This window comes from Pithys albifrons, chromosome 3 (genome assembly GCF_047495875.1).
Source record: "Pithys albifrons albifrons isolate INPA30051 chromosome 3, PitAlb_v1, whole genome shotgun sequence".
NCBI lineage: Eukaryota > Metazoa > Chordata > Aves > Passeriformes > Thamnophilidae > Pithys > Pithys albifrons.
This window is the reverse complement of record NC_092460.1, coordinates 55396305-55417879: the sequence shown is the minus strand read 5'-3', so window position 1 is coordinate 55417879 and position 21575 is coordinate 55396305. Positions and strand designations below refer to the sequence as shown.

The following is a 21575-nucleotide window of genomic DNA, read 5'->3' as shown; positions in this document are numbered from 1 at the left end:
TACAGCATCAGATAAGCAAAGGTAGGACAAATGGTGTTTTTTTAGGTTGGTTGATTGGTTTGAGTGCAGAACTGGATGAGCTACGGACTGACAGTAATGGGTACTGTGAAATACATGCAAGAATTATCGTCAGAAGTGCTCAGCAGGGTTCATGCTGTTCTAAAATGAAGACTCCACAGAGAATTATGAATATAGTCCACATACATGAGCTAGAGATGAGAGTTGGCAAGGAGCTGAAAAGCTAAAGCTACAATGGATTTATTTTAATTACTTTTGATATTCTTTTTCTTGGGCCCCAAACTCTTACCCTTCATTATTTGTGGTTTCTGGTGAGCAACCACATTTTCCTTCCCATACTGTTCTTCACGAGTCACTGTTGCCAGGAGGCCTCCAGCATTTAGACCTCAGTTGCTGTGAACGGCTGTTTTCTCTGTATTTGGAGCCCCCATGAGTAAGATTGTCAATGTTATAAGGAGTAGTGGTGTGCTAACAAATGTGTGATCAGGAAAGAAGTGGTCCTTCATGTTTTTCATACCCAGAATGGGTAGGAGAGGAAAGCAAAGCAAATGGGATGTACTTCACCTGTTCCGTGTCATGGTTATGACCAGTGTTATTTTCTGCACGTTTTTCAGGTCACGGCTCTGTCCAGCTGGCCCTGAATACATCAGTGTCTGCATTACAGATTTTGCAGCATCAAACAGATGATGGCCTGCTGATAGATGTTTTTGAGCTTCCTATCAAAGTATCTTTTATGTTAATTTATCTCTGAAGGAAGAAAAGCACAAACATGGCATTGCTGCCCTGGAAGAGCAGTGTTTTCCATCCAGTTCAAGTGCTACTGCAGATCCTTGTGATGGAACAATAATGAATTATGGGCCTTTGCTCAATCCACCAAGTGCTGCCATACTCTGTCCAGTTTATAAATTAGTTCCAGCAGCAACCAGCGATTTTCATTCACTTACTGCATAGTTCAGCACTTCAGTTCTTGCATTTGTTACGACCAATTGCTCTTTTAATTAAAATGCTGCAAATATGGTGGGGAAGAACAGAACCCAAGAATCACAGAGATGCCCCTGACATGCTTGGCCTGGGCTTGTCTGCCAGCAGTATGTCAAAAATGGTGGCAGTGTAGAGCAAGTTGAACTAAACAGTGGAGGGACAATTCATGATGTACTTTATTAGTGCCTATCTTAATTTATTAAGGGAGATCATAGGATAGGAAATTTGATGTTAAGTTGGTTGAGATGAGTTTTTCTACAAAATGGGCTAGAAGATGAGAATGCTGCAGTTACAGTGTACTTTGGAGTCCTCTGGAAAATTGCAGTGTTTTGTATATTTATATGGGGCTGGAATTGTGTTAGGATTTTTTATTGTAGTTTGGAGAATGAAATCTCTGTCTTGTTTTCTTTTTCTTTTTTTAATGTATAAATTAAAGAGGCTTCTTGTTCAAACTGCCTATATTTCTCCATTGTTATCCAGTGGAGCAACTGTGTCAGAACTTGGTTGCTTTGAACTTTTGTAACTGTACTCTGTTTTCTGACTGGAAATTTATTCATGACCTCTTTGTACCTACTTGCACTCCTGCTAATATTTTCTGTTATCTTCTGTTGTTCTTATATTTCTTTAGAATTTACAGAATCACAGAATCAATTAGGTTGGAAAAGACCTCGGAGATCATCAAGTCCCATCTTTGTTTGATCACCACCTTGTCAACTAGACCATGGCACTCAGTGCCACATCCAGTCTCTCTGAACAGCTCCAGGGATGGTGACTACACCGCCTCCCTGGGCAGCCCATTCCAGTGCTTAACAACCCTTCCCATGAAGAAATGCTTCCTGAGGTCCAATGTGAACCTCCCCTGGTGCAGCTTGAGGCTTTTTCATCTTCTCTTGCCTGGGAGAAGAGACCAATCCACCCCTTGCTACAGCCTAATTTCAGGGAGTCATTGAGAGTGATAAGGTCTCCCCTGAGCCTCCTTTTCTCCAGGCTAAACAACCCCAACTTCTCCAGATGCTCCAGACCCTTCACCAACTCTGTTACCCTTCTCTGGACTTGCTCCAGCATCTCAGTGTTTTCCTTGTAGTGAAGGGCTCAAAACAGAGCACAGGATTCAAGGTGTGGCCTCACCAGCAATAGAGTACAGGGGGAGATTTTTCCTCTCCTAGCGTATTTATAGAAAGCAAACTTGTTCTGGCTAAGGATTCTGTTAGACTGTATAAAACCAATGTATTTTAGCTTTCTCTTGCAGAACAAATTTCTCTGTTCTTCATTTTTGGGTTGGTTTTTCTGTTTGCTTGGGTTTTTTGGTGTTTTTCACATCTGTTCAGTTCATCTTTCTTTACCTGAGCTTGCAGCATGGCACTTGGCATTCTTGCTGGGGTCTTACATAACTACTTTTGCTCTTTGCTTCTTGGACTACTCTGTTGCATGCTAGGGCTATAAACAAGTTTTTTAAGTCTTCATGCTGTTTGTCTTGGTTGTGATACGATAGGGTAACCACTGTTGTGTCCTTGATTTTATCAACACCTTCCACATTATTGGAGGGTTTGGTTTTTGTAGTCCCGCTGTGTAAGGTCTTGCTGTTGTCCATTGCTAAATTGCTTGCAATTATCAGTACTCGCTTGAGGTCATCCAATTCTGTTGTATGATGTTTCAATCCTTTTCTGCATATATGATGTTACTTAGTATTATTGGGAAATGTCATTAGCATGCTTTTTGGTATAAATTTAATTATTTTTAAAAATTCAAAAGCTTTGACCAGAGACTCATTCTTTAGGAACTCCATTAGTAATCTTCTGATATGATAGCTTTTCATTCTGCACAGACTGCTGTTTGCTCTGCCATCAACATACCTGGTTCCTTGCCCATCTTTTTCATCTCAACTGGTAGGTCACAGTATCAAAAGTCCATAGCCATATGGCATGGTATAAAAAGTCCATCTAGACTCCTGTGTTCTCTTTATCTGTAAAAACTGGCTGTCTTGTCCAAGAAAAATGTCAAGTGAGTTTGTCACAATCTACCTCTAGTGAACCCACATGACATCTTCTTTGGTGATCATTTGTTTTCTCCTTTGTGTTTGACTTTTGCACAAAAGAATAATTATTCTCAGTAGCATATTGGCTTTTGATCAGAATCAGGGACCTGACATATTCGTGATGGCTTTTTCTCCTTGTAAATATACACACTGAGTTTGCTTTTTTCTGCTTTTCAGTTCATAGATTGATTAAACATCAGCAGAAATGCTCAATCTTTCATCTCATGTGCCCATTCTTTCAGAACACTGGGATGAAGGTGATCCAAACACTGCATTTTTCAGCTCCCAATTTCTGCTTTAAGCTAAGTAATTTGTCCTATATTTTAATGAACTTGTGCAAGTTGTTTTTTTACCTTTGGATAAATACTCAAGCTATGCTCAGAGAGTCACAGGATGTTTAGGTTGGAAGGGATCTCTGGAGGTCATCTGGTCCACCCCTTCCTGCTCAGGCAGAGTCTTCTAGAACCTGTCCAGGACCATGTCCAGATGGCTTTGGAGTGTTTTCAGGGATGGAAATCTCACACCTGTGCCAGTACTCATCACTCTCACACTTAAAAAAATGTTTCCAGAAGGAACCTCCTGTGTTTCAGTTTGTGTGTGTTGCCTCTGGTCCTGTCACTGGGCCCCACTGAAAAGCACCTGTTTCTCTCCTTCTTGCACCCTCCCTCTGGGTGTGAGACCTGCCCTGAGGTTTCTCCAGGCTGAACAATCAGCTCTGCGCCTCCCTTCATGTGGGAGATGCTCCTTCCCTCGGGTTCACCCAGGCTGTTGTTGGAACCTAACCTCAGAAAGTCTTCCGTTCTCTTACCATCACTGTGGTTCTGGTGGAAGGACTGGAGCTGACTTTTGTTGTTTTCCATTTTAATTCTGTGTTTGTAGAAGAGAGTTAATCAGACTGCACAAAAAATAAGATTTTGACGCCCACAATGTCAAACTGCTGCGTAGGTTTTTAAGGGCCTTTTCATACTTTGTGTTTGAAATACAAAGCCTTTGCATGTAGAATTATGTATGATGTAGTCCTGAATTAATTTCAGTGTTACAAAATCTTGTTTTCAATTAGGAAAGAAATATTTCCTTACTTGAGATATTGTTTTAATGAGTCTTGTGCCATTCCAACACCATTTCTGTCCATATTGTTTACTTAGTTTTGCTAATTATTAGCTATTTCAGTACTAGTAGAAATACATGTTAAAGAATAGCCCCATTAAAGGGCAGGCTGAGTGTCATGATGGTAATGTCACTGTGGAATCTAATATTTTAATCTAGATCTAGAGGATCTGATCATTACTATGACTCCAGACCTTTACATCTGGGATTTGGTTTTTGTCCCATTAAAAATCCCAGACTGAAAAATACAATATGAATTGTATATGTGTTCTTTCATGACTTCAAATCTTTTGAAGACTGGGAGAATGGGAGAATAATACCAAGTTAACAAAATGAGTCTTTCTTTGGCTCACCTGTCTGCATCAAATCTCAGAATCTATACTAATCTATACTTAGAAAAAAACCAAACTGATGTTGAACACAAAGAGATTGAAAAATCTCATGTCCCAATTCAGAAGTCTGTATTTATGTAAAATATTGAACACAGCTCTACTGAACGTAGAATTGGAACCCACAGACCCAGACAAAGATTTTGAATGTGTCACAGGTGCTCCCATTCACAGCCAGCCCTTGCTCACGCCATCATCTTCCCATCATTGAACAAAAGTATGCACAGAAATAGTTACACTTTCCGGAGTTTGAAGAGACATGGTCTGCATTCCTTGTCTTCTTGCTGTAGAGGAAGAAGCTGATGTGAGAAATGAGTCCTGAAGACAGTGGGGAAGTGATTTGTAAGGAACATTCTCTAAGAGAGAAAGGAAACACCAAGGCCAACAGAGCTGGCAACTCCCTGGCACGGGGTCAGGCTTGTGTGGGGAGGAGGTCGGAACGGTGGGATCTGCTTGGGGACGTGGCACAAACATGTAGTGTTGGGCAACATCACAAGGTGTTCAGGTGTCCAGTCCAGAAAGATGACTCTGCTTATTTAGGCATCAAACCAAGATGCTGCTTGGTGCTGAGGGCCATGGAGGGTGCCTACACAGAATGTTCTGGTGCACATATTTCTGTAAGATTTAAGGGGAGATTCCAGGGAGAGGCACCACCATTTCCCAGCATCATACAGCTATGTTCAGAACAGCTGTTAGCCAATCTGTTCTCTGTATACCTACAACAGTAAAACGTGGTATTTCTCTGCTTAGGATACTGGTGCATCACTAAATTGAGATATTCAAATCCTCCTCTGAACCCTTTTAAACCATGGTTTTAAATGAGTTTATCTTTTATCAAAACACTCAGTTGTGTGTTTTCACAAATGCTTTCTTCACATAAATTAACTGTTCTAAAACTTTTTTGTTTAAAAAATAAAGCAAAACTAAATGAAAACCTCAGGGAATCTAACCTCTGAAATTGTGGTGATGAGAATTTTAGGTCACTTTCATTCAAAAACCTGGAAACATTAGGATTTGCAAAATAATGTGATTTTTGTTGCGCATCAGGCTTGTATTGTAAAAAACAATGTCTCAAACACAGGAAAAAGAAGCTGTAAAAGGAATAGTCACACCCCTTTGATGTTACTGTGAGTATTGTGCCCTCAGCAGGATTTTTCTCACCAAATACTAGGTGGACTAAAGGTGGAGTACTCTCATTTTATACATATGCATGAAATAAAGCCAGTCTTAAATACACAGCTCTGTCAAAGCCCCCGTTAACTTGTTGTTCTGATGAGCTGGTTCTGGGACTGTGCCTTGTCTGTCTGAAGTGTGGGCTGTTGCCAGCAAAGGTGTTTACGCCTCACTCTTTTCTGGCTTACTCTCATCCTCCTCCTTATGCTGGCACCTGGATTTGTGGGTGATGCTGTAAGATGGCTCAGGAGACTGATTAGACTATAACCTGGTGAAGAAATAAAAGAAAAAGGTTGAGTCTCTTTTTTTGATGATCAGATCAGTTCTTCGTTCCATCTCACTATTTGGCTCCATGAATATTACCTTCAGTGTTCTAAACGGTACTTTAGCTTTCAGCTGCAACCACTGGTAATGGCAGATTAAATTGACCATGCAAAGACAGCCTGGGGAGACAGCATTGCTGAAAATTGCAGTGTAATGTAGAGGCACTTGGACTACCGAAGGATGGAATATTTCAGATATTTTGCTTCTCAGCAGTTTGCTAAGAAGAAGGGGGGAACAGGCTTTGCTCCTTTTTATCACATGAGTTGGAGACAGGTGATAACAGGCATAAAAGAAAAGAAATTACAAGCTTAAAACTGTGTAAAAAACAGTCTGGCCTTTCCAGAGGCCAAGTCAACTCATCAGGCATTTATGGATATCTGAATGGATAGATCAAAGTATTACATGTGCTGTGTATGGTGTGTAAACCCCTATTGCCTTGACTATTTCTAATAGAATATTTTAAGACAAAAGTATGTGATGATCCAGAGTAAATTTTGAGGTCTGTTTTTTAATCCTCCTCGGTATCAGTTGCTCTGGAGTCATTTACAGGAGGGTTAATACTGCAGGATTGCTCTCACAACTTCAAGTCATGAATTAGCTTCTTGAGAGACTTCAATAAAAAAATTGCTTGGTATAATTTTTTAATCTTTATAATGTAGCTGCCGTTTTTGTTTCTTAGATGGTTTTCACTTCAGTAAAGATGTTTGTGCACTATGTGTTGTGATTAGGAGTAAAAATGCATGATTTATAATGAAGAAACAAGTTAATTCTTTGGAACTAGTGTTTTAAAGAGGTTTTCAAAATGCATCAGAAATACTGTACTTGTTTACCAGTCAGGTGCAATTATTAATTTAGTTTTGAATGTAAGCAAGGGGTAAAACCTGTGAGTTGTTAGCAAGTGGTATAAAACAAATCAGCCTTCTTGTGTCATCAGCCTAGTCTGATGACCTGCATGCTCAGGAGTTTGCCACCCAAAGCTCCAGGTACAGAGTCAGGTGGTTTGTGGCTGTGTCCTTCAGGGAAGGTAACATTTACCCCTTTTACTTTCGGTTCTTCAGTTGTTTTTCATCTGTCCTGTCAGAAAGGACCTTCTCAGCTTTTCACCTGTTTTTGCAGGTCCACTTTTGAATGAGTAAATAGTCCAGAGCTCTCAGTGAATTTCAGTGTTTTGTCTAGTATGTAATATTTTTTTCTAATGCTTTTCTACAATGGCAGTAATGTCCAACAACCTGCTGAAAATGCAAAGGAAAGAGCATTCCAGTGCCTCGGATACAGTGATACACAGGCTGTAAAACTTCCCGAACTCCTGAGGACACGTGGGTGCATGCAACGCTAGATACAGATTGTGCATCAGAATATATCCGGGAATAGTAATAGATTTATGGCTTTATGGTAGTTCTCAGAGCCTGCTTCTAAATCAGCTGATCCAGTAGTGCTGGAGAGACCAAGTTCTGCACTTCTGTGACAGTGGTAGCAGAGTAGGAAATCTGAATGACTCCTTTGCTGTCTTTAAGTCATTGTCTAATCTTAGCCCTGTCAGCGCCTGGAGCTTTGTCAGTCAGTGCTCAGGAGGAGGAGAATATGACCGAGGCTTTTAAATACTGTTGCTTGGAAAGTCTTATTAATGGCTGCCTGTAAGATTAATGTGCAATAATTCTTTCATGCAGCATCTTTTTAAAAGCCTTTAGCAATCTGTCATCCTCATGTCCCTCCCCTCAGTTAGAAAGCCACATTAGTCAGGAGAAATCGCATGATCCTGGGGAGTTCCAAACTGCATCCGCTGATGCTGTGAGGAAGATGCCACTGTGCAGGGGCACAGGTGCAGTTACACTGACAGCTGCTTCTCGTTCTCATCTCGGATCATCCTGGAGGGACAAGCAGAAAGAAACGGAGAGGTGGGCGAGGTTCTGTCAGGTGCATGGGAGCAGTACCGAAGGGAAAAATGGAATACGCTCTTCCAGGAGACAAAGCTCGCGCTGTCTGTGAGTGTTAGCTCAACTTTCTCAAATCTGTTTGGAGGGGGAAATGTCAATACTGTTTGTTTTGATCTGAGTTTAGCCACCAGTTCAGCGTACCTCAACCTTTGCTGTCACTGTGGTAAAAATGTTTAATCTTTTGGGGTTTTAAATTGATAATTCATAATGTGTAGTTATTTTGGAGGTGGTTATGCTCCCACGGTGTTTTTGACATATTGGAAACATCAGCTTTGAAAAACGTATCTATATTTTAAGAAGAGATCTTTAAACCTTCTTTTTTGTGTGATTGCATGAAATGTTACTTTTAAGGTTAATCTGCTCCATTAGCTGTGGTTGGAAACTAGAGCAGGGGTTTACTAAGTGGTAAATGTTATCATAGTAAAGAACTTGGGTGTAGGAAGCCCCTGTTTCTATTGGAGAAATCCTGAGTCATTTACTTCATGATGCATCAGCAAAATTAGTATGGGTGTGGCTTTGATTTTCAGCTGCTGTTGTGAGAAGACTATGAAAGCTAGAAGTGTCTTAATCTGATTTGTGATTGCAAAGGTTTTTCTCAGAATAGGCACAAAATGCCTCACATATTAAAGTGTGATATCTGTGCTTGCAAGGCTGTACTAGATGTAAGTACTTGAATAGTTGTCTACCAAAAGTAAACTCTTTTCTTGAAGCTAGGGAATTCTCTGTTATAACAGCCTTTCCATCATGTTGTAGTAGGCAAGGTAATTTATGTCTGATTAATGTTTGCCTTGGGTTTGATTTTTTTATTATTTTTACTGTAGTCTTAGAGCTGCAAACACATTGTTTAGCCTTCAGGTTTTTCCTAACCCAATTCAGTGCTGTATGGCAAGTGGAATTAAAATAAGTATTGGAAAAGTGTTACAGAACAAAACTTGTTTAGTGTATTCTTCTTTAATCCTACATAGAATACCTTGAGTTTAGAATGAGGCTCAACCATTTTCAACAGTGAAAAATGGAAAGTTTTAATTAAACATGTGTATATGAGTGAAATAATTTTTAGTAGTGTGGATCTAAAATAGATATGCCCAGGGAGGTGTGAATGAGGAGGAAAGGATTTTGTTTCTTGATTCTGGTAGTGGAAGCTTATATAAACCTGTGCTGTACTGTGAATTGTTACAATTGTGTGCCTTGCAGTATGACAAACTATGGCAAATTAGAAAGGTCATAAAAAGGTAAGTGCATTTTTTGTTTTTAGTCTCTGCTATGAGTCCATAGAAAACTCTAATTCTTAAAGCTTTCAAAGACTGTGTTCCTACTCAATGCATCAATGTATTGCCTACCTTGCGTCACTTACTGACAAGATTTTCCATGTATGGTTTGTACGAAGTACACCAAAAAATAATGGCATTTTGTCTTCTGTCCGTCCTGGAACTGTTTCATTTCCAGCGCCCATTTTAGACAATTAGCATAATAAAGTGCCTTGGCTGTAAATGTAATGCCTGTCTGTTGTATCTTGGTGGTCTCAGAAATTGACTTAGAAGAAGAAACTTAAAAGAAAAATCAGAAATAAATGCAGGATGTTGCTGAACAACCTTGTCTTGGTTTCGTCACTTACTTTAGATGTTTCCCATCAGTTACTGGTAGAATGATGGTAACATAAGCTGAAATAATAAAAAAGAAAATTTCCTTCTGTACTTTGTGCATTATTCATTACCACGATGTCCTGCCAGAGACAACTGGAAATAAACAAACCAACCTGACTGTCAAACAGGAGTAATGCTAATGAGTCTAGTTATTATCTAAGTTGAGAGTGGCTGAACATAACAATTCAGAAATACATGGAAATAGGTTCCTGTGGAATAATACCATGCTATAGTAATAGGAAGATGACATTTTATATTTTTAATTCTCTTTTCATGTCATCCACTGAAGCAACCTTGCTTTCCCTTTACCTCACATTCTAAGATAAAAGTTTTTTCTCAAGTCTATTTTTTTTTAGATTACACCCTATTAATACTTGCAAGGATAAACTTTCTGGTATGTCCTGAATTTCTTAAACTAGAGGTGTAGCATCTATAATATATGCAGAAATGTAAAAACAGTTGTGCTTTTTTTTTTCTTTTCATGTTGGACTGTTGTAAAGTGGAATGCATGAATTTTGGGCAAAGAAAACTAGAAGGAAAAAAAGACAGTGCCCTTCTATTGTCTCCAACCAAGAAGTATATTTTTTAATATTATTATGGCATTTGCAGGTGAAAACAGCTGAGCTTGACAGCGATGAATGACAGCATGAGTTGAAACCAAGGAACTTTTCTCACAGTTAGAAGTGGATATGCAAGAATATGTGCTTATCTGTGATCTTTTTTTAGGAGAAAGAAGGCATTTAGGAGTGAGAGGTTTGGGTAAGGAAGCAAGTCAGAGCTGTAATCTGTGGGTTGTCAGACACATTGTGAAATTTAATTACTGTTTTTAAAGGTTTGTGAGGATGAAAAGTGCTTTGTAAGCATTCAGTATAGTACTTCTGTCTCTTACTGAAGCCCATAGTATACAGAATAGGATATTTTAATGGTATCATGCTGCAGGTTTGTAGTTGCTTGATTAATTATTTTCTCATTCCTTGATAATATTAGAAGTTCTGTGGCATTGTTCACATACATAAAATCTACCCTTCGACTTTTAATAATTCCTTTACTGGATTTTCTAGCCATTATTTACATGTGTCATGGGAGATCTTTCCATAGACTGGTGGCAACATTCTCCATGAGTTAGACAGACCACACGGCTTTGCAAGTGACAGGCTTGTTAGGCAGTATCTGGGAAATAAAATACAATAAATAAATAAATAATGTGGGTTTATGTTAGCATAGGTTAATGTATGTCTGCCATTAGTGAAATTTGTAATAGAAGAGGAATGTAATCTTCAAATTTTCTGAGCAAAATATAAAACTGCCTACACAACACAAGAGACCTCACTCTTAGGGGAAGAATTTTATGATCAGTTTGTTGAGATTCTTAATTAATTTTGTAAGGGCTTCAACCCACTTCTTAATCAGTGCTTTTTTTGTTTACTCCTTGCGTGCTTCTACTGGATTCAGAAAGGGGAAGAGTGGTGGTTTTACGTACAGCGTACAGGATTTTAGTCATACCATAGTTCTTGGTGGCTCAAGTTTATAAAAACACGCAACTTAAGTTCCGCTAATATTTAGAAAAAAAGGAAAGACACCATGTAGAGCTGTAGAAACCTGTTAGAATAGCCTCAGTACTTTCTGACAAGCTGAACGAGGAGAACCCTCATCTACTTAGAGGAATATGTGATGAACATTCAGGTTAAATTTTCATTAATTTTCATTTACTAGCTCAATAGTCAGAAAACTGATTTCCAATTCCAAGCAGTGATAAAAATTTGCAAATCTCCCCATTATGAGGCCCTGTAAAAGCCTTCTAAAAGTCAGTCAGAAGGGTTTTATGTAAAACTAGTAAGATACTTTATTTCCAAGAACAAATAAAATTATTCTTTCTAGACTGGGATTGAAATTTCATTAACATTTGGAGAGGTGGTGTATTTTTGCTATTTTGGTACAGTAGAAAATCAACTAATTACAGTTAAATGGAAGGTTGTAATGTTGCCAGATACACAGTAGAAGGGAAGAACTGGGCATTCTTACATCTATGCCATATTACACTTACTAAACATAACTTTCAGGATTTTAGCTAATTCTCTTTGTCTTCAGTGGACAGTCTCTCTGTGCCTCTCTCTGTCTGCCTCCTTTTGTCCATTTTTGTGAGGAAATGGAACCATTATAAAAGGCAATAGACTGTTTTTCTTGAACAGCTTTTAGAAAATTTTCTCATCATGGGCCCCAAAGAAAGATGCACCTTGAGATACTAGTGGAAAAACTCCTTGGTATATTTGGGATATTTTGCAAACTGTCTGTGTGTAGGTGAATATCAATAAAGTACAAGGGTAGTCATGTGTCAAATGATGGCTGGCCTTGCTTGTGGCAGGTATGGGCACGATGATGGGCAGGTTTGCCAAGAGTCTAGGTGTGATTTCCTTGAAGTTCCGCCAGGACTGAGCATTAAAACTCTGATTTTGAATAAAACACTCTTGTTCACCCACTCTTTTGTCTCTATTTTCATCTACATGAGGAAAATTCTGACTGGTTCAGATTGAACCCTCCTTGGTATCCTGATGGTTCCTGTGCGGGGGTGTTCAGGTTATTCCAGCTGTGCTGGCAGGGCACAGACTGGCTCTGTAGGAAAACCATTTTAAGAAGACAAGGTTATGCATATCCATTTATATTCTGAGTTTTGTCCTCAACTTATTTAACAATATCCTAAATAGGAGAAGTATTCTAGCCTATTATTACTATTTAGTCTTTCCATTTTGATTAAGTAATTCTGGTAAAGTAGCATGTTCTGCTTGGAGAGAAACAGCCAGTCTAGAACAGCACATTGTTTAATTAGAGTTTGGGTGCATTTTGAAAAAGTACTCAGCCATAGAGGAAGGGTACTTGGAAAAGAGATGGGATTGTGTTGTCACACTGAAAAAATTCTCACAAGGAAATGAGTCATTAACCTATCCCAGTGTTTTGCACAATCTTTGTCATTGTGAGTGAGTGGGGATTGTCTGTCTGTACCTGTAAGTTAGTACAAGTGTTTGAGTTTCAAATAATGACTGGACACTGAATCTGTTGTGAGTAACACAAACAGAGCAAGCAAAAGTATGAATTTGCATGCTTTAAATAGAAAAGAGTAATTAAAATGGCACTTTGATGATGGGTTTAAAAAAATCCCTCGAGGTAGCAAGTTAATTCGTTCAGCTGGTGTGAATGATTGCTTCCAAGTTTTATTGTATGGCAAGCAGTATTTGAGATCCAGCCATGTTGGTGCATGGTTCGAGTAGCTGGGCCACCTTCCCAGCTTGCACCAGCAAGTTAATGATAGTTGATGTAACAATTAGTAGTAGTGTTCTGTTGGTGGTTATTTCTGTAGACCTCCATAACTGTGCATTATTTACTGTAAAGTTTTTACTTTTTATATGTGTTGATGTTCTTCCTATGCAGTTTGGTAGTGTTCATATGCTCTCATGGAATATCGATAAAGTTTTTCAGAGGTCAAAAGTAATCCCTAACTAGGCTATGTAAGACTGATTGCTGAGAGTTTCTCCTAAAATTTAAGTCTCTTTGCATGTCCTGAGTGGGACTGCAGTTAGCATAAATATCCTTTTCGTCAAATCTGGTCTAGATAGCGCCTTATGTGTGGTTGTAAACAGTAAAATGAGAGTTAGGTATGTCTAGGTATCTGGTGCAGATGAGAACAAGAACTTTCAAAGTTTTATATAGATAAATATCTAAACATGTAAAAACCTACAGTCTGGTGATCTATTTGTAAATTAGTAGTTTTGTCAGCAGCATAAAGGAGGTGGGTGGGGTTTTTTGTTTGTGTGGTGTGTGATTTTTTTAAATAACTGTGTCACTCTGCCAGGAGTGCCAGTGCTGTCCTTGGAGAGAGCAGAACCCTTTTTCTAATGATTTTTAACATTCCTCAATCTGTTCATTGCTGGTTGTGTGGTTGCTGTATTCACAGTTGTGCCTTGAGGGAAACAGGGAATGACTTTTACCATTGTTTTTTCTCATTTTTCTTTTTATAACTCTGCTTTCAGAATTCCCCACTCTACCAGTATCTGCAGGATTTGGGCCACACAGATTTTGAAGTATGTTCATCAGTATCGCAGAAGGCGGAGCAATGTGCGGCAGCGGAAAGCCAAAGGGAGCGGACTGTGCACGCTGCCCAGAAGGTGAGTGCTCTCCTGCTCCTGAGAGTTTATCTGCTGAAAAGGGAACTGCATTGCTCACAAATAGGCAAAATCAGTATAAAAACACATCTCTTACTGTATTTTAAAAAATTAAAGGAATAAAGCCCAAACAATAAACCACAGTTGTCATATCTTGTCTACAAATGTGTTTGGAAACTCATGGTTAATCCATATAGTTTGGAGTGTTTCTTTGCTTTTCAAAGCTGGGGAAGCAAGACTTTGATAAGTAATTTTTTGAGTGTTGTAAATTTTCTTATTTGGTGGATATTACTATGTTATGCATGACATTCTGGGAATAGAACTTCTAATTTTCTGGAGCAGAATATTTATAGTTCCCAGCCCTTCTCAGGCATTCAGTTGCTAAGTATAGCTTTGTCTGTGACAAAGCATATTAAGAAAGGACTTCTGGGAAGTATAAATACAATAACCAAAGCATATTATGAAAGAGGATTTCTGGGAAGTATAAATACAATAACCAATCTGAATGATAGAGTAGAATTGTGCTTAGGTTATGGTAATTTTCTATCAGTAACAGCTGACAAGAATCATCACCTAATTCGCTCAGACTTAGTAATTCTCTATCAAGTGAAGGCTTGTGGATTTTTTTTTTTACATTTTCGTAATTAAAACTATGATTGAGAATTTGACCATTTAACACCTACTATGGCCTACACATTTTTTGTTTTCCTTATTAACAATAATATATTTTACTGTTACTGGTAGTGTACAGGCAATGTGATTCAGATGAGGATCTCTGGAGTGGGCAAGAAAATTCCTCTTTTAAGACAGGTGATGTGGGAAACTCTTTGCAACAAATCTGTTGAAAAGTTGGTAATCAGTTTGTCTTCTCGTTAGCACTTAAATGGAGCCTGTGAGGAGCAGTAGTTTTCTGCCTAACTCTTTCACAGTGGAGAATTCAGATTTCTGTGGACGTGCTCCAAGTATGTGTTAAGTCAGGAGGAAAAAGGCACCCTGCAGACTCCTCTGTCCTGGCCACTGCAGGCTGAGTTGGAAGCGCCTTAGGTACGAGCCCAGACCAGGCATTCCTGGGTTGGTGCATTGCCTCTGAAAAGCTGTCATTTCTTTCTCCTCTCTCACCACCATCTGTGGTAGCTTCCATCTTGGTGCACCATAGGTCAGTTGATTCTTGCCTCCTGTGGCTTTTAACCTTATGCAGCTCAATTTTCCTGTTGTTCAATTCTGCTTTGTATCTCTTCTGCCATCTTCAAATCAGAGGTTCACAGCCCCTTTCCTTGTTTGTCACCTCTGCTGCTTTCCTGCTCCAGAATCTTCCACCCTTCCAATTAGCTGCCAGTAAACATAATATTTTTCCCAAACGCAGGCAGTATGATATGGCACTGAGATGTCCAGAAGTTCTCCCTGCAGGTTTTGGTGGATAGGGAATCAGATGACAAATGAGGACAGCTGATGCTTTTCTTGCTGTCTTTTCTCTAATAATGCCATCTCAATGTATACCCTCTACTCAGTTCTCAGATGCTTCAAAGAATTAGCCAAGTTAGTCACAGTTATCCAGGCTTTATTTCAACAATTCTTTTTCAGTTCTGTGTGTGTTACTCTGGTTTCTCATTTGGTTTAGGTCAGAAGCATTGTTTTCTTGTGGGATTTTTAATTTATTCTGCTCTGTGTAGGATCCTAGGTGGGGTAAGATTCAGAAGTGTATGAATTGATGTGGATAACATCAGAGATTTTTTCTGATCTGAGGAAAAAGGTGTGTTTTTTGAAGTGTTTGCCAGAGTATGGTGTGTTTGAAAGGACTGACTTGTGCAGTCTTTTAAGTGGAAATTCAGAAGCTGCAGTGTGAAGCTTATTCATCTATCAGTATTCAGAGAAGTGTTCATGAGTCATATTTTCATATCGTGATATTCGTTTCAACCACTCTCAGTCCACACTGTATAAACTTCCTTACACACTCATTAGTCCATTTGAAAAGACAGGGTACTTCAATGTGAAACATTTTGCTTTGGTCTTCAGTGCTGTTAGAGTCTCTTCATGAATGGATTAGTCATAGTTTGTGTTTACCTGTTTGGCAGCCGCACTGCACACTTTGCTCCACACCCTCGGTCCCATTTCTGAAGCCCTGTGTGAGTGCCGTGTCTCCCTTCTCTCATGCCCCGTTTTCTGATCAAAGATGACCGTGTAGATAAGATGCAGGGTGCATATCTGTTGAGCAGACCAGTAAGTGCCACTGCATGCCTAGCACACAGATTAGACACCCTGTAAAAAGTAACCATACTACAGAAAGAATCCCTTAGTACGGTCTTTTCAGTGGTGTTCTTGTAAAGTTTACAGCTTCTCAAAAGAGTTCAGCAGTCACAGAGAAAAAGAGTTTGTGCAGAACTCCAGTTTCCTGTGCTGAGGATCTGTGAGATTAACTGAGGGGAGGAGGAAAAGTGATTTCTTGCTGCATCTCCATGTTTCCTTGAATGGTTTTTCTAATGCAAGATTATTTTAAATTTAATGAATGAATTCCTTTGTAATTACTTTTGATGTGGACAGGTATTGCATTTGTAAAAATGATTGCTTCTATCAGTGGTCACAAGGCAAGGCTGAATTTAAATCAGGGTTTAGCTCATAATTTTCATTATTGTGAACTATCTTTAAAAGTATTCATGAAAGTATTAGGTCTACTGCCCTTGCTTTTCAGAATTGTCAGCTGGAATTCACCATAACCCTCAGGAAACCATCTGAAAGTATATTTTCCCTTTAAAGCTATTGGCAGTTTTGTGGTGTATTTGTGTTGAAGATACCTATTCTAGCTTAGTGCAGAAAGTCTTTAATTATATGCTTATTTATTTGTTTGTTTGTTTATTTAATGCTAAAATTTGTTCACTGTTAATTGAAAATTAGGATGACATATTTCCCTGGTTTATAATTTGTTCATTACTATGAAGTAATGCATGGACTTCCACTTACCTGCATTACTTTATGTGGAAGTCAGAAAGCAGTATAATACTGTCTTCATGTATATATTTTCCAACGAGTTTAGTACAAAAGTGTTGTGGAATTAAGAACCTCAAAAGTGTTAAGATATACTGCTTTTAAAAGCCTCAGGTATTCTGGTTTTTTCCCCCCTCTCTTCCCATCAAGTGTTTAACACTTAATTGTGCTGTGCTGGGAGCAAGTCCTCCAGTATTGTGTCAAATGTAGAAGTAACTCATCATGGTTTGCCTGGCAACTTGAAGGAAGTGAGTGTGTGAAAATGGGCTGTCCATTTCTTACAAATACTCGGATGGTGTTCACATTGTCTCATCACTGTCTAGACACGGATACATAGTGAAAATAAGAAAGAAAACTGTGTGTAATTTCCAGTGATAAAATGCCATAGGTTCTTCCTGATGCTGTTCAGTACCAGTTTGGGAGCATTAACATTTTTCTTTTGTAATCCTTTGTCAGAAAGTCTGTTTCTGTCATGTGATTTCTGTGTCCCATTCTGGTAGAGTGTCTCAAAAGGAAGGAGAATGAGGGAGAGGCAGCTGGCCATGCATTTAAAAAAGTAGACTGGATTTAGGAGGATCTGAGGCTTTGTTGCAACTTTTGTATGACATATAGGCAAATAATTTGCCTGTCTAGTCATTTCCTCAGTTTTACACAAGGCTGTTATCATTTCCTTTCTCTTGGCCTTTGCTGGCTTAGTCTACTGAAATGATAAAATGCCTGGAAAATAAATGGTTTCTGATTTCTGAGTATGTACCTGCCCACACTCCTAATATAAAATGATATTCCTTGTGTCTTAATGTAACTATGACTGCAGGGAGTAGATGTTGTTCTGTGCTGAGTGATTTCTAGTATGTGTGTGTCATTTTCCTTCTGTACTGAAAAGCAAGTTTCCAATGCGTAAACACTTCATTAAATTAAGAATGTAAAAGCTAGAGTTGAGTTGAGGTTTTTTTCCTCCTCTTGTATTCAGTCAAGTAGAAACACTGTGCAGCTGCAACCTGGTGACATGCAGCAAGAATTTGGCATAACAAAGATCTACTTTGGGATCTTCACGGAGTGCAAAAACCAAATCGGGGAAAAGGAGGTTCCTTAGTGGCTTATACAAATGTTTCTGTTGTGTCTTGCTGGCCTACGGGCAGAGCATGTGGTTCAGGCTTAAGGAAAGGCAGGGAAATCAGTTGAATTTGAAGCACATCTTAAATAGTTCTTAGGCTGTGTGGGTTTGGTGGTGTTTTAGATTTTTCTAAGCAGAATATGGTCTTAATGAACATTGAGCTGAAAAGCTGTGAAGGTGTTTCCAAGCTGTGTTCTGGAGACTGATGAAATGCCAGGCTCCCATCTGAGAGTGTAGGGATGTGATGTAGCACAGTAGTTATAGATGCAGGGTTCCTGGCTGTACCTATCTGTGGAGGAAGTTAGAGATGAAGCTCTGGTCTCATGTCACTTGATACTGAAAAGCACTGTTTGCAAACGTGTTTGCAAATCGTATTTGGGTAATTCTGCTTGATCTTGCTCTTCCTATTTACACCTCTCCTTTCTAGTCATTTTCCTAGACTGTTGTGCATATCTGAATGTTTAAGTTGATGGTACTGTTACATCTTGTTCCATCTTAGATATAATAATATTTCATCACTAGAACAGAGCTGGTGCTGGAGGCAGCTACTGAGGGTTGCACTGGGGCTGGCCCTCAGTGGCTGTGCAGGTGACCTGATGTGGGATGGCAGAGGGACCTGGCCTTTGCCTTTGTCTGCGCCTCCCACCCTGTTAATGCTAGTTCTGGGTATGTATGGCCAGAATTCGCGAACGCAGATCTGGGCAGGGCTCTCCCCACGTGGGTGTGCCCTTCCAGCCTGCACAGTGGATGTTTTAGGTGAGGCACAGCGTGCGCAGAACTGGCCCCACCGTTTAAGTCCCAAGGTTCATCTGCCACGGCCAAGCGAGCTTGGAGAGTGACAGTGACAGTGAAGTCCTCGGGACTGTCACAGCACTCGGTACTAACCAGGGCTGACCCTGCTGAGCATCCGAGATCTGACAGGATGGGATGGCAGGGAGGCATTGAACTGCCAGGGGACGGTCCCCACTGAGACTCGAACTCAGGTCCTTGGGATTCAGAGTCCAGAGTGCTCTCCTTTACACCATGGGACCATCCCTAGTTCTGGGTGGCTGCAAGGTATTTAATATGTAGCATTATCTTCTTCTGTAATGCACAGAATTTCTCTACTAAAGAGAAGTAGTCCTTAGAAATTTTTTTTTAGATTCAAATGAATGTACCTAAACTGCATGTCCTATACTATTATGTTTTTTAAATGTTAGGAGTTGTCCATCTTTGTTACTTGGTTTACAGAGAGTTTGACTGAATGGTGCTCTAAAGCTGTAAGAATATTCCAGAAGCATTGGCAACATGACCTGACTTGTGTTGAGGAAAGTTGTTTTACTTGTCAGTAACACTCCCAATGGGAATGCAAACTGAGACACTACTCCAAGGATCTGAATAATTTAGTCTGTTGCTGTACTCTGCTGGGTCACAGCCCGAGACAGTGGGTTGTCTTGGTTTATGTTTTCAAGCACTGACATGCCTGTTTGAGTGTTTATGCAAGCTGGAATTATTTTTAAATGAAAACATAGAGAATAAACTTAAAGACTACTTACGTAGCACGCTATTTTTTTTCAGTAATTCTGGTGTAGTTTAGTGAATTGGCATCAGTTAAAACTATCCTTGGTGTAGCTTTAAATGTTCATGCTAAAAATTCGAAGACTTAATAAAATCTAAGCAGTTGACAATGGTAGGCTTCAAGAGGCAGTCTTAAATTAAATGGACAGTTCATTCTGTACCCTGCTTTCGACATACAGGGAAAAGCAATTCTGAGTGGAATATCTGTCTGAAATTCAAATGCAAAGCAAAACCTTTGTTTGTTTAATTTCAATTTTCTTCAATTTGTAATCTGAAAAATTTTTCTTTTGCACCAGTCTGCAAGAAACTTGGAAGGTAGTCTAGTCCTGCATTTTGTGACATTCTTCCAATTTATGTCATTGCCCTTGAGCAATATCAAAACACGATCACTTGGATCTATTCCATAGTCTTTAAGTGTGAATTGCTGGGATAGGTCCTCCTAATAACCCACAATGATGTCAGTGTATTGGAAAGAGCTGTCATTATGAAATCCATGTTGTTGGTTTACCTCTCCACTGACCTAAAACACTTCCTTTTGGCATAGGTCTGCAATTCTAACTGTACACAAAAAGATAAGACATATGTAAAGAAAGACTTGAGTTATGTTACCTTTGGGCACCAAATTAATGTATTTCAAAAATTGTGGAAACATAAGGACTTTAGGGTGACAGTTTCTGATGTTGAGGCTGCTCTGCCTTGCTGCATCAGACTTGTTACTGCCTTTCAGAGGGCTGTCAGGCTGGTCACACTTCAAAGCTTCAAGCTCCTGTTGCTTGGGTTTACTCTTCTATTTGCCACTTTAGGGTTGGGGAGGACATGAGAACAGAAACAAACCTGAAGGGAATGAAAAAAGAAAAAAACAAACCAAAAAACAAGAGAGAAACAGAAGAAGCTGTCACCTTTTATACATTGAGCTGTTACAATCTGTATGGAGTTTTGGTGGTTTTTTTTTTATTTTGAAGCAGTATGCCACAAAATGTAAGCACTTCACAATCAGTTGGTTTTGGTATGCATTTTTTTTTGATTGTATAATATGTCAGCAGTCTGAAGATTAATGAAATATATGTATGTAAGTATTTTGAAAAATACTTCCTGTCAGTTCAGTCTGAGGAGAGTAGATACACAGTGTATATGAAAAGCTGGGGTTTTTTCATTGAATGGCTGCAGACTGAAGCAAAATTGTGCATCTATTCAATTATAATCTGTCATGCATCATGTTTTAGGGAGATACATGAGTAAAATGTGTGATGACTGAGAGAGTGTCACTCTAGTTACAGGCGTTTGAAGTTATGTTTACAGCTCAGACAAAATGTATGGATTTAGGTTGCATGGGAAGCAGCATGGAGACCAAGTACCTGATGGCACACTGTGGTTTGGACAGGGAGTTTCTGGGGCAGTTCCTCTTCTTACAGTCACTCTTCCCTGTCTCTGTTCTCAACAACTCTGAAGCCTTGTCCTCAAGCTGCAGTGGGTTGCCAAGGAGAGGTTGTTCATCTCCCAGTCTTTTAATTTTCTTCAGCCCCTGTCAGCCATTTAACCTGTTGGGTTTTTATTCTCCAGGAGAAAGTCTTTTATATCAATGCAGTAGCTGCCAACTTGAGATCAAACTAATTCTTACTGTAGTTATTTTTAACAGAACAACATAAGAATCTATTATGCTCCAAATAGGTGGGGTTACTGAAAGCTTTATTTTATTCTCTTGTGTACAAGCAAACAGGCAGGAAGCAGATGTTCTCTGAGTGTACTCTGAAGTTAGGCCAGGCACAGTAAGTGAAACTTCCTTGCAGGTACTTGGGCTTGAGTTAACAAGAAAATCAAATGCAGAAATAAAGGCATTGTATGTTGTTATTTATTTATTTTTGGCTTTAGTATTTTTTGGTTTGGGTTTTTTTAATTGAAGTGATTTCTATTCCCTTCAGCAAGGCATCCTGTCAAAACTAGTTGAGTTCCTTAGAAGCTGGTTTCCTTTTCCACAGTATAAGAAAAATGATGACATACTTCACCGACTGGTAAGTGATCACTTTTTTATTTTTCCATTTCCTTTCCTAATCCACAGGTCTTCCTGCTCCTCTGAACAACATCTTTGCTCTGTTGTTGGTTTTGGCTCTAAGAGTTTTACTTATTCTTCACGTAGGACTGAGTCTGGTTTTCAGAGTTACTGTGCCAA

At 39.2% G+C, this 21575-nt stretch overlaps 1 protein-coding gene across 7 annotated transcripts in view; it reads left to right on the top strand.

The window, feature by feature from the left end:
- VEZT (vezatin, adherens junctions transmembrane protein) overlaps window positions 1-21575 on the top strand; it is an 87989-nt gene that overhangs the window by 1405 nt on the left and 65009 nt on the right. For all 7 annotated transcript variants that reach the window (XM_071552063.1, XM_071552062.1, XM_071552064.1 and 4 more), the window contains exons 2-3: window positions 13627-13761; window positions 21328-21417. In XM_071552063.1, the coding sequence (XP_071408164.1) occupies window positions 13627-13761; window positions 21328-21417 (225 nt within the window). The remainder of the gene's footprint in view (window positions 1-13626; window positions 13762-21327; window positions 21418-21575) is intronic.